Source organism: Lepus europaeus, chromosome 6 (genome assembly GCF_033115175.1).
Source record: "Lepus europaeus isolate LE1 chromosome 6, mLepTim1.pri, whole genome shotgun sequence".
In the NCBI taxonomy this organism is placed as follows: Eukaryota; Metazoa; Chordata; class Mammalia; order Lagomorpha; family Leporidae; genus Lepus; species Lepus europaeus.
Window position 1 is genome coordinate 110850430 of NC_084832.1, and position 17864 is coordinate 110868293.

General features: G+C 37.9%; 1 protein-coding gene across 2 annotated transcripts in view; it reads left to right on the forward strand.

Annotated features, from left to right (window-relative positions):
* Nucleotides 1–17864, forward strand: part of PIK3C2G (phosphatidylinositol-4-phosphate 3-kinase catalytic subunit type 2 gamma) — a 445304-nt gene that overhangs the window by 315424 nt on the left and 112016 nt on the right. For both annotated transcript variants that reach the window (XM_062194891.1, XM_062194892.1), the window contains exons 20-23: nt 994–1174; nt 4419–4526; nt 13624–13716; nt 15202–15331. In XM_062194891.1, the coding sequence (XP_062050875.1) occupies nt 994–1174; nt 4419–4526; nt 13624–13716; nt 15202–15331 (512 nt within the window). The remainder of the gene's footprint in view (nt 1–993; nt 1175–4418; nt 4527–13623; nt 13717–15201; nt 15332–17864) is intronic.

Sequence of the window (17864 nt, forward strand, 5' to 3'; positions counted from 1 at the left end):
TAAGTATCAGTTAATATTAACAGTATCAATAGACAGAGGTAGAGGTCCAGAGGAATTAGTCTTTTTTTATTCCATATCAGTGTTTAAGTTGCAATGGAAAGTAAATCTTAACATATCAGAATTATTTTGAACACAATAGAAATTTTCACATGGCCGAGTAATATCTGTCCTTGCTCCATTATATTGTCAAATATCCACCCCTGGTCCATTGTCTTGCAAAGTGTTCTAATTTCTTCCTGCTCTATTCCTCTCCTGTACACAATGTGTGCAAACACAGTCAGAAGTTGACTTAGGGAGGATGCAAGAAAGGGATGGACTAGTGTTCTTTGACTGCCTGATACTTAGATCATGCTAAGCACTTTTGAATGTTTAGTTGATTCTATGTTCCCTTTTGCTCTATGGGATCAGAGTTATTACCTCATTTAGCAGATAAAGAAATAAAATCAGCCTAAGTAACTTGCAAGTTGTTGAGCTGTGATTTGAACCCATGAATACATGAAAACAAATCTAGCCTTTATAATATCTTCCTCTAGAGCATCCAGGGGAAGGGCTAGAATAAAAAGCAACTGATGGGGACAGTGTGGGAACATTATCATTCCATGAAAAGAAGAAAAAGGTATATTTGCTGGCTGAGACACAATAAGGTAGTTATTTATAAAACCTAAAGTTATTTCTTCATTTTTAACATCAAAAATACGTTTTTTAAATGTGTTTGTTGCAGAATTAAGATGACTGAAAGAAGCAAAAAAAATGCATTGTTAATTGAAATGAGAAAAGGCAGCTCTCTCATTGATTTTTCACTCTTGGAATCTCATTAGCTATCTGATGGAACTTGACGATCACCAACAAATAAATAACTTTCCCCCCTCCTGGACTGTTAAACTGCCCCAAAGCACAAAGTACAGATTAGTCTGAAATGTGTTCATTGTTCCTTCTGGAAATGGTTAAAAAATCAGCTTTAGATACAGAATTCTCTTTCTCTCTTTCCTTCAGGCTGCTAAAGGATGCACAAAATGAAGCTTATTTCAAAAGCTGGTATCAGAAATTATTGGCTGCTCTCCAGTTCTGTGCAGGAAAAGCCCTGAGTGATGAATTTGCCAACGAGAGGAAACTTATCAGAATTCTGGGTGATATTGGGGAAAAAGTCAAGTCTGCCAGTGACTCTCAAAGACAGGTTTGTTGAGAAATCAATCTTTAGGTGGTGATTTTTTTTTTCACTTGTGTTCAATTAACTTTTAATTTCATAGCTTAGGAAGCAAATTCCTTCACTAAGGTAGAAGACACTTAAATCAATTACTTCCATCAAGATTTTTTTTTTTTTTTTTGCATTTACAATCCTAAAGCTAATGATAATGCCTATCAACAGGACCTGGTTTTTGATCTAAGCAGTTATATAGCACACAGACTGGACATGATAAGAGACCCATTTAAAAACATTTTTCCTAAAAAGGCCCAATGATAGAATCTCAAAACAGCTCAGACTCATCGGAGAAAGTATACAATCAAAGTCCACATTTTCCTAACTAGAGTCACTTTTTATAGGACTTTTTTGGTTGGGTACTTGGTGCAGTGGTTAACATCCTGTTTGGGACACCATCATCTGCCATGCAAGTGCCTGGGTTCATTCCAGCTCTGCTCTCAATTCCAACTTCCTGCAAAGATGTAACTTGGGAAGCAACAGGTGATGGCTCAAGTACTTCATCCCTGCCACCCATGAGGAAGACCTGGACTGAGTTTCTGGGTCCTAGCTTGGTTCTGGCTGAGCCCTAGCATTTGGGGAGTAACGCACCAAAGGGAAGATATCTGTCTCCATCTCTCTGCCTTTCAAATACATAAAAATAAATAGTTTTGAATAAGGACTCTAAATTTTCTTTTTTTGACTACAACAAATAAAGAGAACTGAATTAAATAGATCAATAGTGTTATGGGTAGTAATACAAAGGTATTTCAAAAAAGTTCATGAAAATGGAATTAAATGTTTGTTTTAATGCCAAAAAAATGAAATTCATGCTATAATATACATTTTTCTTAAACTTTTTAAAGACAACTCTTTGTGATCATTTCAAAAAATATACCAAAATAAATTTATCTCTTTTTTTGTTTTTTTTGTTTTGTTTTGTTTTTTGTTTTTTTGACAGGCAGAGTGGATAGTGAGAAAGAGAGACAGAGAGAAAGGTCTTCCTTTTTGCCGTTGGTTCACCCTCCAATGGCCACTGCGGCCAGCGCACTGCGCTGATCCGAAGCCAGGAGCCAGGTGCTTCTCCTGGTCTCCCATGCGGGTGCAGGGCCCAAAGACCTGGGCCATCCTCCACTGCCTTCCCGGGCCATAGCAGAGAGCTGGCCTGGAAGAGGGGCAACCGGGATAGAATCCGGCGCCCCAACGAGACTAGAACCTGGTGTGCCGGCGCCGCAAGGCAGAGGATTATTAGCCTGTTAAGCCACGGCGCTGGCCTAAATTTATCTCTTAATTCTACTTTCTGCTTTCTTTTTAAAATACCCCTTATACTTTTTATACTGAAATCCATGGATAGTAATCAAAATAGTGTGCCTCTTTCTGATTGTAACAGTGGACCTAGCCATTCTTTTTCTTGACCTAATGGAAGAACATTTGCTCTTTTTAATTATTTGCATCACTAGTTCCTTTCACTGATATAGACCATTAAGTAGGTCTTTTAAGTCCAACATTCTACATTCAGGGGAATAGTGGACAGCCATCCATTTAGTTAATATTGTTCAGTAATGGAGCACTTATAGTACACTCAGAGATACGTGTAGAACCATGACTGAAACATGAGTTTTATTCTAGAGGGAACTCAGTTTCTCTCCGCTGACTACCTAAAATCAACAATAGTTTTCAGCAAAGAGCTATAAAAATAGTAATGGCCATAATATCCCAAAATTCCCTCCCAATCTACAATTTTTCTTGCTAGAAGTCACTTTCTTCAATAAAAATGCCAAAAGCTATGCTAGTTCACCTACCTAGAGGAAAATGGAATAAAAAGCAGAAATATGGAATTTATCTGTAAGTATTATATATGTAAATTCTGGATACATAGAGGAGCTTTAAAGTATATAACACAATAAGTAATGCCAAAACTAAAATCTATGATTTCTTGATGTCACTGCAAGCTCATTAAATGTTTCCTGGTGTTAATAACAAGTAAAATAGGTTTTTCTTAGAATTTCCAGAAGTTTGTAAATGAGTTTGCTCTTTATTCTTTTGCTTTGAAATCCCTCACATATTTAAGATGCACACTTCAGTTCAATAATTCCAGTACTATTTCCTGCCGTTTGATGAAGTTTTAGAGATATAATATTGACATTATTCACTCAACTAAATGTATTTGTCTTGCCTTGACTGACTCCGTTTGTGGAGACTTCCTCACATGAAAATAGGAAGGAACAAACTAAAAAATACAATAGAGGCATTTATAATTTCTCACAATTTATGTATCCAGTGGCTATTTCTTTCTACTTTCAAAACAGGACTAATTAAACCTAGCTGTATTAAATGGAAAAGAGATTCTTACTTAAACAAAGATATCTGAGATTTTCCTCCAGAGTATATAGCTAGCAAATCTATGGGTAGACTAGGCCAAGGAGGAGGCACAGGAGCACCATGATAGGATTCTGCCTCATTTTCCACCTTGCTCTTTTGGATCCTAGGAGTAGGTTCTTCTGTTATTTGCCACTGATCCAGGATTAAAAGCTAAAAATCTGCAGAGTTATTTAAATACTATTAATCTAGTATCCTCTTCTACAGTATTAAATGTATTAGCATTTTCAAAAAGGAGCTATAGGGATTTTTTTTTCTTGTTTTGTGATGAGTCGTTATGGTCTACTATTTCTGTGTGCCAAAGGATGCCCAATTCTAAAGGTTTTTATTGAGATTTCACCTTCCACAGATACTTTGACGTGTAGAAGGGACTAAGTACCAGAAGTACACTCATTGGCAACTAGTACACTCTTTTCATATATTGTTTCTAACAGTCATATACAATTGCTATTTTTGTCAATTCATTTGAATGTTTTTTGAAAATGTATATGATTACTATGTAATTCTTGAAAGTTATAAACAAAGATTTTAGGAAATTATCAGAATAGCATCATGTTAATAATTATACAAAGCAGGAGTTTAAAGGACAAGTTCATTGCATGGATTGGGATTTTTAATTGAACTTGAGGTCCATTAGAGAGCACATACACTGTTTAGCTCCCCATTTTTCACAGTCCTCCCTATGTCTGCAGACTGCTATGTCCTTATCCATGACTACGTCACCCACCTGACCCCAAAGTCACCGAAGTGTGCAACCCTTGAAATAAAGACTTTAGTCACTAGAAAAAAAAAAAATATAACTTACAGGAAAAGTCAAGCTCTTTACAATTTAAGTACTTTTCCTAATGATTTCTTTCTGCAGGAAGTACTGAAGAAAGAGATTGTTAGATTAGAAGAATTTTTTCAAGAAATAAGAACTTGTCACCTTCCATTGAACCCTGCCTTATGTATCAAAGGGATTGATCATGATGTAAGTCAACTTATTCAATAAATAAGTTATTTCTGTCCTGTATTGCTTAGTTCACTGTATGTTTTTCAAATGGCAAACAAGTTATCAATTGACAATGTAATTATTTTAAGGTAAGCAGTTCAGTCGTATCCACACTGTTGTGCTCCACTTGATGCATTTGACCATTTGGGATCACATTGGCCATATCATATGGTTTCTTAAACATACTGTCAGTTCAGTGGGGAAAAATATAAAGGAATTTGTTATTAAGTGATTTCTTGACTTATTCAAAATGGTTGATTTGATGACCCCATGCATGCTGGGTATAATTTCATGGTTTATTTAGACCATGTTATAACCATGTCTAGTAAATTAATATTAAGCATTAGCTACACATCTCCATTGTGATTCAACATAATCCATCAGTCAGCTAATATGGGAAGAAGCACTCAGGCTGGCTCCATCCATTTCTTAAAACATTGATGTAAAACATGAGGGAACTTATGTTTAAGTTTTCTATGTAAGAAGAATTCTCAACCTGTCCTCCCTTTTCCCCAAGAGTCACTAATAACAATGGACAATTTCCTATTCTCTGAGTCACTAAGGGAAAGACCAGGTGGGAGTGTTGGAATAACCTAACACAATATTCCCCACCACTGGGAGAGGGAAGACCAAACATTTATTGCTTAAGGTTTATTTTGAACTCTTTTTAGATCTATGCCAATATGGGTAATTACTTTGTGTGATTTTTAGATCTATGTCATTAATATTACAAAGGTCATATCTTCCATTCTCTGTTGGGTCTTAGTCCACCCGTACAAGGATGGACTGGGTCCGAGGAAAGGTAAGTGCGCCGCTCGCCCGTTCCCCAGCCTCCTGGTCCCGGAGACAATCAGACGCAGCGGGGAGCCAAGTCTAGCAAGGACTCAGTCACCTTCTGCATAATAGTACCTTTTATGACACAAAACTGCAGAGTCATTGGGGCAGGGCTAAGGACCAACCAATCACTTAAAAAATCACCTTATGGGGGGATTTCTATAGGACTAGCCCTATGTCTATACACTTGTTACTAGTTTTGTTACCTCCCCTGATGTTGCGCAGCCAGTTAGTTTTAGTGGTAAACAACTTTGGATTCCGCCCATCTTACTTCCTCTGGGCGCCATCTTACTTGGCTCCAGCTCGGGCGGGGGCACCCGGGCCGGGCCTGGCCTGGCCTGGCCTGGCCAGGCTCATGCCCCACAATTCTCCATTCCAGTTTTTTCTATCTTTTCATTTATATAAAGCTGTTCTCCAAGACTCTGATTCTTTCTTTTCTGTCTCTTGGCTCTGGCCATCCAGATCCACTCTTTAACTTCTACTTTAAGCTAGTTTCTCATGAGTTGTCTTTCCCTAACAAGAAAAATCTTTCTTCTGCTTATTTTCTAATCTCCATTCCTCAGAATCTTCAAGATTCAGTTCATTTCTAACAGATTTTCTTCTTCCAATGTTTCTCCATTCAACTGCAATGAATTGGCTTGTGAATTATTTTAATGTAATGAATATGTATATACCATCATAGAAACTTTTGTAGGCTTGTTAAGAGTGGATGTGGTTTCTGTTAGCGTATAAATAATGATTTGCATGTACTGGTCATTGTGTACATAATATTTTTAGATGACTTTCAAAAAATGTACTAAATGTGATAACCAAGGCATGAAGCAAGGAAAGCAAAATAGCTGTGAGTGATATGGTAAAGAAAAAGGGCTCAGCCTTGCTTGCCTTCAACCCTTATCACTTTGCTGGATATAGGATACCTGAAAGAGACCACCAAAAGCTGGATAAGCAGAGTTCAAAAACCACTGGTCTAGATGCATTTCTTGCATAATACAGAATTTCTTAACTCTATACCATGGCAGATCAGTTGATGTCTAACTAATAGATTCCTGCAGCAGAAAATCTTTAGTTAACAAGCAGCCTCACCTGAGACTATCCAACTCAAATTGAGTATGTAGCCAGAGTTTATGTTTGGGTAGGGATTAGGTTAGATTTATGTTGGTATATAAGTTAAGAAATAGATGCTTTCCTCTCAGTTCTGAAGATTTCAGGCTTCTCAGGATAATAACATTAAAATGATACCTTGGCTTATATTGATATTTTTTATTAATGGATTAATTGAAAGCATCAAATTACTTTTTTTTAAGTATTGATTTAACTCTTCACTGTCAACATGAACACTCTTAATTCCTAAACACATACAGCCTTTCAACATTCAAATCATTAAGAAAATAAAAGGAAAATAAGTATAAGAATGGAGAGGTGCATTGTAAAAATGAGAAGAGGTAGTAGATGTTATATTGTTATTCATAAAAAAACATGAAAATGCTTATTGACAACACAGAAGTGAAAATGTGTTAATTTACCAAACTAGCTGAATATTGTTAAGTAGAGTAAAAATATCCATTAGCTCCTCTATTACAAAAATAAGTGAGGTAGAGGTTGTTATTTATCATTTACAATGGGATATACACGTTTCCCAAGGTCTCACAGCTATTAAGTTTCAGAGCTGCTATTTGAACTCATCTTCTTTAGCTCTATATTCATGTTTTCTTAAAGTGTGCTGCAGGGCAAAAATAGTTGAAAACAAATAAACTTTCAAAAACAGGGATTTGGGGGCTAGCTTTGTGGTGCAGTGGGTTAAGCCACCACCTTCAATGCCCATATCACATATGAGCAATGATTCGAGTCCTGGCTGCTCCACTTCTGATCCGGCTTCTAGATAATGTGCCTGAGAAAATAGCTGAAGATGGCCAAGTTCTTGGGCCCTTGCCACGCAAGTGGGAGACCTGGATGGAATCCCAGGCCCCTGGCTTTGGCCTGCCCCAACCCTATCAATTGTTGCCATCTGGGGAGTGAACCAGCTAGGGGATGATCTCTGTCTCTCACTTTCTTCTCTCTGTCTCTTTCTTTTCTCTCTCTGTCTCTCCCTTCCCTAACTACTCCCTTTTCTCTGTCATGCTACCTTTCTAATAAATAAATCTGTATTTAAAAAAATAATTTTAAGTTTTGTCTATTAACCTAGTATTAAAAGAACAATACCTACACAGTGCTTAGTTCACTTAAACCTTGAACATATCACTATGGTTCAGTGAGGAAGAATGTATTTGAAGATTTATAACCTGCCAAAAAGTTGACCTCTCAGTTTTGAAGTACAGTAGTTCCGCTTTACCTCAGGTGGGGGTGTATGTTCTTTTTTTTTTTAACTTTTATTTAATGAATATAAATTTCCAGTGTACAGCTTATGGATTACAATGGCTTCCCCCTCCCATAACTTCCCTCCCACCCACAACCCTCCCCTCTCCCGCTCCCTCTCCCCTTCCATTTGCATCAAGATTCATTTTCAATTCTCTTTATATACAGAAGATCAATTTAGTATAAAGATTTCAATAGTTTGCACCCACATAGCAACACAAAGTGAAACATACTGTTTGAGTACTAGTTATAGCATTAAATCAAAATGTACAGCACATTAAGGACAGAGATCCCACATGAGGAGCAAGTGCACAGTGGCTCCTGTTGTTGACCCAACAAATTGACACTCTAGTTTATGGCGTCAGTAACCACCCTAGGCTGTCGTTATGAGTTGCCAAGGCTATGGAAGCCTTCCAAGTTTGCCAACTCTGATCATACTTAGACAAGGTCATAAAAGACAGAGTGAGGATAGTAACCAATGATCCTAAGCATGGCATTTACCAGGTTTGAACAATTATACAGCATTAAGTGGGGAAGAGGACCATCAGTACACACAGGTTGGGAGTAGAGCCATTGGTGGTAGAGTAGAGGTTATGATTACAAAGGAATGAGGCCCAAGTACGCTAGACAGGGTCTAGAAATAAGGACAGAGTCATTATTAGAGGAGCTAAGAAAGGTGCTATCTAAGCTACAATTAAGTTTTCTGATTGAGAGGCAAATAGAACCTGACAGAAGGGGCTTGATAATAATCTGGTGGGCTTTAGGCCTTGTAAGTTCAGAGGCCCAGACCTATCTATCTCTTCACATGGGGTACATCCTAAGGGAGGTGTGAACCTCCTAGGGGAAGGCACTCTGTTGACTTTCATTACTTGGCTGGCCTGGGAGGAGAGCTGGCCAGGTAAAGGCAGGTGGCATCTCTAACAAGAAATTTACAGTTCTGCCTGCTATGTTGCTGACCCTACTTGGCCGTCCCCTCAGCTTCAGTGGTCACTTTGGAAGTTGGGCTGAGTGAAGGGCTTTTCAGCTTAGAGCCAATAAGATCTGTGGCTCTGACCTGGGCATCCTTCGACTCCAGGGCAGGTCCATGTCCAGTGATCCAACTCTTGGCAGAGCTGCCAGGGCTCTTCACAAGCTGACTTCTGCTGAAGCCCAGGCTTACCACTTTGAAAGCCACTGCAGTGGACTGGCCTGTTGGGTCTCCTTGAGGGCAGATCACTGTACAGATCAGCCATTAATAGGCCTGCCACCCATTGCTTCTGAATCCGAGCTTTCTTTTCCTCCTGGTTTGTGTTAAAGCAGACCAGAGGATGCAAGTCAAGGGAGTGCCCATGTCCCATCTATAATTTCGGTGGCCTGAACTACAAGTCTATAGTCACAGGCATGTTCTGTAGTAGTTTTTCTAAGGTAGACAATGCCCATGAGGAAAATTATATTCTCACTTTAAAACTTTCTTTCCCTTTGGTCTGAAAGGGAGGTTTTTTTCTACTTACTGTATACTTGGCTGATGGCGAAGTGAATCTAGCTATGAGATTATTATTTAAGTTCTTACTTTGGCTATGCTATTACAGAAAAATGTTAGCCATCTCTTTTGTAAGGTCTAAAGATTAAATTGTGCATCCTACACATTCCTTCATAATAGAATTAGTTTCCTACCTTGAAGAGAATAGAGAAATGAAAGAACAAGTTGGGCTTAGAATAGAGAAATGAGGGAGCAAATCTTAGATCGCTTGCTGACATTAGCAATATCACATGAATACTTAGCAAACCGTTTCAACCATTAGATAACAACTTAAGAAAACATTTACCAGAAAGTCCAATGCCTTCTATAAATGTTAAGAATCATGTATTTGAAAACACCTCTTAAATATCTAACATGGTGTAGTTTGTTTAACCAGTAAACTTAAGCACAACCATATAAAATGTTTTTAGTTTCTTTCTACCAACACGTTTAAAACATATGATACACAGATTCAGGTCACACAAATTAAAATGTATCTTTGATTGATTTTAGCAGCTTAAATTTATGGACAATCTTATCTATAAGCCATTTAAAATAAAACTCTTAATAAAATTTCCCCATGTGGACATACAATATGTACACACATATAACATAGCATAGTAGACCAATATAGCAATTTTAATAATAGCTTTTAAAATCTTTAACTCTTTTTGTAGATTGCCAATTGATTTGAATTGCTTTTTCTTTTTAGTAACCTTAGTTATCCATACTTTCTCTCAGTTGGTACTATTAATACATTATTGGCTTCATCTGTTTACAGAGCCATCCCAAATTACTGAATACAATAGAAGTGGCTGGAAAAAGTCCATAGGAACCTATAGGAGGACAGCTAAACACAGAACCAACAACGCTTTAGTTTTATGAGCAGCACATCATATATAACTGTGGATGACAAAAGACTTTAAGTCGCCATGTTTAAAATTATAAACTCATCAACCAACAAGAGGCACTTGCTTACTTCACAGTATTTTTGAAAGCACCTGCAGGATTTTACAATTATTTAACCCTTTAGGCCTCTGGGGCTTTCTCATTAAGATAACTATCATGTCTAGTAACACAAGATCATTAGACTTTTTAATTCTCAAACATTTGTATTAATAGCATTTTCCATTATAGAAACTTAAAGTTTGGTACCACATCACATCTTGACAGTCCTTCTAATATAATCCAAATAGCCTGATTAGTTGGTGTCTCTATAAGATGAGAGACATAGGTCCTTCAATTTTTTCAGTTGGGCCCAAACTGGATTTACTGGAAATTTTAGAGACCAGATTGTTTGAAACTTTGCTTTTTTGAATGCCTGTCAAGAATGCCAAGAAGGCTCAAAATCCAAAATATCTGGTTGAAATAAGATTCCTTAAAATCATGACATAATATAGACCAAATTTGATCATTGTTACAGGTGATTATTCAAATCTTTGAAAATAAGCACATATTTAAATAACCCATAGCTCTTAATAAAAATTCAGCTGTTTTTGAACAATTAGAATTTAACAGACATCAAGAGAACATAGTAGATTACTTTAACACATTGCTTTAACAGAGCATCAGAGTTTAATTCTATGTCAAAGAGAAATTGAGCTTCCTGTGATCTTTTGCAGTGAGGTTTCCTTCCTTTACCTTCTTTCATATTGCTGACCATGTTTCTGTGTTTCTGTGTGTAACACATCTTTAAGCAACTTTTGCAGGGCAGGATGAGTGGCAACAAATTCTTTCAGTTTCTGTTTGCTATGAAAAGTCTTAATTTCACCTTCATTCACAAATGAGAGCTTTGCCGGATATAATATTCTGGGCTGGCAGTTTTTCTCTCTTAGTACCTGGGCTGTGTCTCACCATTCCATTCTAGCTTGTAGGGTTTCTGATGAGAAGTCTGCTGTGAGTCTAATTGGAGATCCTCTAAGAGTAATCTGACATTTCTCTCTTGCACATTTTAGAATCTTTTCTTTGTGTTTCACTGTGGTGAGTTTGATTACAACATGTCGTGGTGAGGATCTCTTTTGGTCATGTTTATTAGGGGTTCTATAAGCTTCCTGTACTAAGATGCCTCTGTCCTCCAAACCTGGGAAATTTTCTGCTAGTATGTCACTGAAAATGCCTTCTAATCCTTTCTCCCTCTCCATGCCTTCAGGAACTCCTAGAACCTAAATGTTGGTTTTTTTAATAGTATCCTGTAGATTCCCGACAATATTTTTTAGATTTCTAATTTCTTCTTCTTTTCTTTGGTTTGCCTGTTTCCTTTCCTGTTCTCTGTCTTCTAAGTCTGATATTCTCTCTTCTGCTTCGCCCATTCTGTTTTTAAGGCTCTCTAATGTGTTTGTCATTTGATCTATTGAATTCTTCATTTCATTATGATTTCTCGTCACTATCTCAGTTTCTTGTTCTACTAGTAGTTTCATTTCATTTTGATTCCTCCTTAATATTTCATTTTCATGAAAGAGATTTTCTATCTTGTCCATTAAGGATTTCTGTAGTTCAAGAATTTGTTTTTGAGAACTTCTTAATGTTCTTATCAATTTTTTGAGATCCGCTTCTTGCATTTCTTCTATCTCATCATCTTCATAATCTTGAATTGGGGTGTCTTTTTCATTTGGGGGCATCATAGTGTCTTCCTTGTTCTTGTTACCTCGGTTTTGGCGTTTGTTGTTTGGCATGTTGGAGATATTTGGTTTCTTCACTGTGGGGTTTTTTCTTGTTACACTATGGCTCCATATTAAGTGGACTGTCTGCTTTCGGTGGAGCCTTAGAGGCTTGAGATGAGTGTGGCCTGAGAGCTGTGTTTGGTTCCTCAGGGTTGAGGGTGTGTCAAAGATGACACTCCCAGGTTAGGTGTGGTAAATCTCTCTTTCTTTCTTTTTTTGATTCAAAAGGGAAGTAATTCTGCACAGCTGAACGTAGTTGGAGGTAGTTAGGCAAATGATATACCCACAGGAGCCAGAGATTGGAAGCTCTTTCCCAAGGACCACACAGGGAATCTGTGCTGCCCTCAGTGTGGGCTCCAATTCTCCTGCAGTCTCCCACTGGGTTGTCAAGTTAGATGCTAATCTCCTGTTATTTCACCCCTCCCCCCAGAGTCAGGTTTTTCTGCTAGGCTCAGGGCCAGTGCAGACCTGAGGTCGCCTTGCTTATGACATATGACCAAAATGGTGCCTGCTCTTTGTCTTGCTCGCCTCTGAGGGGTGAGCGGAGAGAGAGAAACTCGTGTCCGTATCGGTCACTTTTTTTTTTCCTCTCTTCTAGTTAGCCTGGTGAACTTTTCCCCACGGAGTTTCAAGCCTCATTCCCTCTAGTCTCCTCTTTCCGCTTGCCCACTGGTGTCTCGGGCTATTGAGGTTCGGCTCACCTCGCGTTCCAGCGCTGGTGTGTTGAGTCTGCTGCTGGTGTCCCGAACTTGGGCTCCCACACTCCCCACGCAAGTCCACAGAGAATCACTAGTTCCAGAAGAGTTTCCTCTGCTGTTTTTTCCAATACTCTTCCTTGACCCTGCAGTATCTCCACTTTTATTAACCTGTCTCTCGCCCGGACTAATAGTGTGCTCCCTTCCTATTCCGCCATCTTGCCGCTCTCCGGGGGTGTATGTTCTAATACCCCACTGGATGCCTGAAACCACATCTGCTACTGGACCCTATATAGATTATATTGTGATTGCTTTATTTACATACCTGTGAAAAAGTTTAATTTTTAAGTAAAAGAGGTTAGCACTAAATATATTAATAAAATAGAACAGTTATAACAATATATTGAAGTAAGATTATATAAATATCTCCTCTAAATATCTTATTATTTTCACCCTTTTTATGATGATGATATAAGGTGATGTGATGCTTATATGGTGAGATGAAGCAAGGTAACATTGCATTAGGCTACTTCATTGGGGTTGCTGCAACCCAAGCATTGACAGTTTAGCTGACGATGGAAATGGCTACTAAATGCTTAACAGGCAGGCAGCATTCAGAGCAGATCCAGGATGGTTTATGTCCTAGGTGGAATGGATTGGGATGGTGAGAGATTTCATCACCTGACTTTGGAAATCACACAATTAAAAACATATGAAGTTTTTTTGTTTTTTTGGTTTTTTGTTCTTTCTATCTGGGATTTCCTATTCCATTTTTCCATTCAGGACCATAGTTAACTGCAGTTGGGGAAACCAAGGAAAGCAAAACCAAAAGATATGGGGTGGAGTGGGGTTGGGGGGGGAACTCCCGCAATGACTTTGGCTGGTATAATTTATGCTTCCTTCTTCAAAAGTACATAAATTACTCATATGTGTTGTATTTGCTCTAGTGAAATAGTCTGCATGGGACCATGATTTCAGGAAAAGTATTCTTTTTGCTTTATTTTGCTCACTATTTTTCTCTTCTTCTTTTCCTATAGGCATGTTCATATTTCACTTCTAATGCTTTGCCTTTGAAGATTACATTCATCAATGCTAATCCAATGGGCAAAAACATCAGCATTATTTTTAAGGTATAGTAGCCCTCTGAAAACATTCAATTGGTTCCATAAACAGAACTATTGATTTATTACTCACAAAAAGAAATGATTACAGTTATTTTCCTCTGGCAACAATATAGAGGTTTCCCAATTATTTTAGTCTGCCTTTTTACAGAATTACGCTACATGCCAAACTCTGATTGGCAATAAATCAAAAGTTACTGGCTGAAAGCCAGGAAACCTTTGGTCCAAAATTTAAGAGAATATGATTTAATAAATGCAATTATATGATCCCTTTTGAGTAGCATGGATATTGGACTATGTGGTAATCTGCTGTAAGGAGAATCTACTTTTGTGCTAGATACTGAATAAAGATCAAAGCTAGCCGAAACTCAAATGCTATGTTAATTTAATGTAAAATTGTTATCTGCAAGCACTTGATTATTTTAGTGATTTTAGTTATTTTCTTCTGTTTAAATAAAAATTAAATGTGGGCCATCTCATTCTTTATCACGAGTCCCATGGGGGGAAAAGCAGAATAAAAGGTAGTAACAGAGTTATAGATAGATAGGAATGAGGGATTAATAAGGGAGTAAGGAAAGACTGCCAATCATCCAGTCAGTCAGCCAGCCAAGCCATGCAATAAGTTCGAGGAATGATTTTTGGTATATTCTTTTTTTTAGGATTCTGATTAGCTTACCCATACTTTTGCTGTGGCCCGTGAAATCTCAAGCTAATGGTCCCAGGACAATGTATTTTTGATGAAGAAAAAAAAATCATGAAATTTCATCTTGGCAGGAGTTTCTGCATATAATTTAGAAAGCATTTTCAAAACAAACTGCTGATTTGTTTAAAATAATAGTGCTGCTGGCACTGTGGCCTGGTGGTTAAAGACACTGCCTTCAGTGCCTGCATCCCATATGGGCGCTGGTTTGAGTCCTGGCTGATCAACTTCCAGTCCAGCTTCCTGCTAATATGCCTAGGAAAGCAGCAGAGGATAGTCCAGGTCCTTGGGCCCCTACACCCACGCTGGACACCCAGATGAAGCTACTTGGCTCCTGGCTTTGCACTAGCCGTTACAGCCATTTGGGGAGTGAACCAGGTTTCTCACTGCAGATCCATGACTAAATGGATAGCACACCAACTAATGCTGCTCTTAGGAAGAGATCTATGTTGACTGAGTCTGAAATTTGGATAAACATCCAGCCAGCCTCGTTTTGCTACACTGTGAATCTAAAATTTCACATAGATAATAAATTGAAAGATTATCAGGGAACAACATTGCAAGCCGTGCTTCTAATTTGATAGCTGAATCTTCTATAATCATTTAAAGGGAGGTTCTCCTTTTCTATGACCTTCTATCAGAAACACAAAGTACTTGCATTGCTAATAAAAACTGAAACCACTCTAAGTGAGGCTGGATATTTATCGAAGGAAAGAAAGGACATATACTGTATTTGAATGTTTTTTAATGGAATTCAAGGAGAAACTGGGAGTCTGTAATTTTGTTTTTAACAGGCAGGCGATGATCTTCGTCAGGATATGCTGGTGCTGCAGATTGCTCAGGTGATGGACAACATTTGGCTGCAGGAGGGCTTGGATATGCAAATGATCATTTATAGATGTCTCTCCACAGGAAAAGGCCAAGGTGAGTACAGATGAGAAAGGGGTTGACGGCCATCCATTATTTATCTCAAACATTCACGGGTAACCTGCCTCAAAATTTTCTACAGCTTTCTTTATAGACTATAAATTTCATGATCTAAAGAGCTACACATGTTCTTGACAAAGGATTATTTTCAAAAATGATATGCAATATAATTTATATAAATCACCCTGTGTTTTTAGGTATTAATTAGAACCTATACAATCAAAATGTTAACTTTATATTCTTTTGTGTTTTTTTTTTTTAAGATTCATTTGTTTATCCAATAGAGTTAGAAAGAAAGAGATTGATTGATTGATCGATCTTCCATCCACTGGTTCACTCCCCAAATGACCAGAAGGCAAAAAACCAGGAGGCCAGAACTCCATCCAGATATCCCATTTGTGTAATCTTCTGCTGCTTTCCCAGCTCATTAGCAGGGAGCTAGATGATCTGAAGTAGAGCAGCCAGGCCGGAACCAGTGCCCATATGGGGTGCTTGCATTGCAGGCAGCAGCTTTCCCCGCCATGCCACAACACTGGTCCCCCTTTTGTGGTTCTGTAAGAGTTAGTTTCATTAATAACTAACTTGTATGTATGCGTGTATTTTCATTTTCTCAGATACTATAGATTCAGTGTACAGCAGAGTTACATCCCAATTAATCCACCATAAATTGAAAATGTGTTTAGCCATATAGCTTAGCGTCACGGTGTGCTGTGGCCCAGTGAGGGCTGCAGATGACTGACACTGCTGGAAGCAGCAGAAGGTGTTGTGCATACGTCTCTGGCCCAGGAAAACATCCAAACTCAAGTGCACTTTTAAAACTAGGTGTTAGTCCTTTGAGAAGACATATTTTTAATTTACATTATCGTCAAACGTTTATAGGCTCCAATAAACAAAGGGTTCAAAACATAAAAAGTAGAAAGACCATAGACCAGCAGGAAAATAAGCAAGGGCTATCCACAATAATCAAAGGAAAAGATGATCAACTTTAGTTATATAAATTTTAAAAAGTCACAAAATCATTAAAAGTACAGTAGTATGTAATTCCTATCAGTTTGTTTAACAGAACATTGAAAACAGTTAGACAAAAATTTTTTGTCAAATGCTTTTGCGTCGGTATAAACCTGGAAAACTTAAGTCACACTGTGGTAAGTCAGGGCCTGTCTCTATAAAAACAAACAAAAACCCCTACTCATTCAAAAAATATATGTTGTTGTCCATTAATACAAATGTATACATGTTTAAATGTTTCAAGGAGTTCTGAAAGTTCTAAATACATTGTAACTCTGCAGGTGATTTCTAAAAGACTTTAATAGAATATAAATTGTCCATGATGTGTATACATGCAAATTTTGAATACTCTTTTTTACTTTAAAAGAGCCAAGAAAATATGGAAGTATAATTTTGTACATTTCTAGTGAAAAAATGCTGATCATCTACTCAAATTACTACTAAAGCATCAGAGGCAAAAGTTATACTGTTAAAAATCCTGCAAAATTGAAGAAACAATTCCTAAGATAGGTTATCATCATTTTTATATGTGGTTATTGCTACTTGGAAACTCATTACATTAAGGTAACATTTAAGTAGATACATATGTAAACAAAGGGATAAAATTACAGAACTAGAAAAGGGACCTAGAGTATGTAGTTCTTCTGTTTTTTTTTTTCCTTTAATTCAGGCAGAGCTAACACTTAAACCTGTCATCACAAATGAGCTGTCATGACCTGGTTCGTTGGTTTCTATTCCACTGGCATACTCAGTCCTAGAGCTGTGACTTTTAAAGATTTTAGAAGTGGAACATGGATGTACCTCCTAGATAATTTAGCTTGATTTTGATACCTCAGAATAATGCCATTATAATACATCAACTGTTTTAATTCGGATAGGAGGACTCTTGCATCCATATCAAGTGCCCCACCCCTTAACCCTTTCTAAAGCTCTGGTTCCAGTGTTATTGGGCTAATTATATCATACTACCCAGTTTGAGTCCTAACTACTTGGTTTCTGCTCCAGCTTCCTGCTAGTATGCATCAATAAGAGCCTGGCTCAAATGCTTGGTCCCCTGCCACTCGGTTTCAGGATCCTGCCTTTGACTTAATCTAGCTCTAGCTGTTGCAGGCATTTAAAGGGGTGAACCAGCCAATGGAAAATTTCACTCTTTTTTTTTAACTTTCAAGTAAAATGAAAAAAATATTAATCTCTGTTTCCTAAAAAAAAAATACCATTGAGCTTGTTATTCCCTGACTTTTTAAGAGTTATTTATTTGAAAGGCAGAGTTAAAGGGTGGCAGAGAGAAAGAGATCTTCCATCTGCTGGTTCACTCCTCAGATGGCCACAACAGCTGGAGCTGTGCAGATCCAAAGCCAGGAGTCAGGAGCTAGAAGCTTCTTCCCGGTGTCCCACATGGGTTAATGGGCTAAAGGAGTTGGGGCATCTTCTACTGCTTTCCCAGGCCATACCAGAGAGCTCGATCAGAAGTGGAACAGCCGAGACTCAAACTGGTTCTCATATGGGATGCTGGCACTGCAGG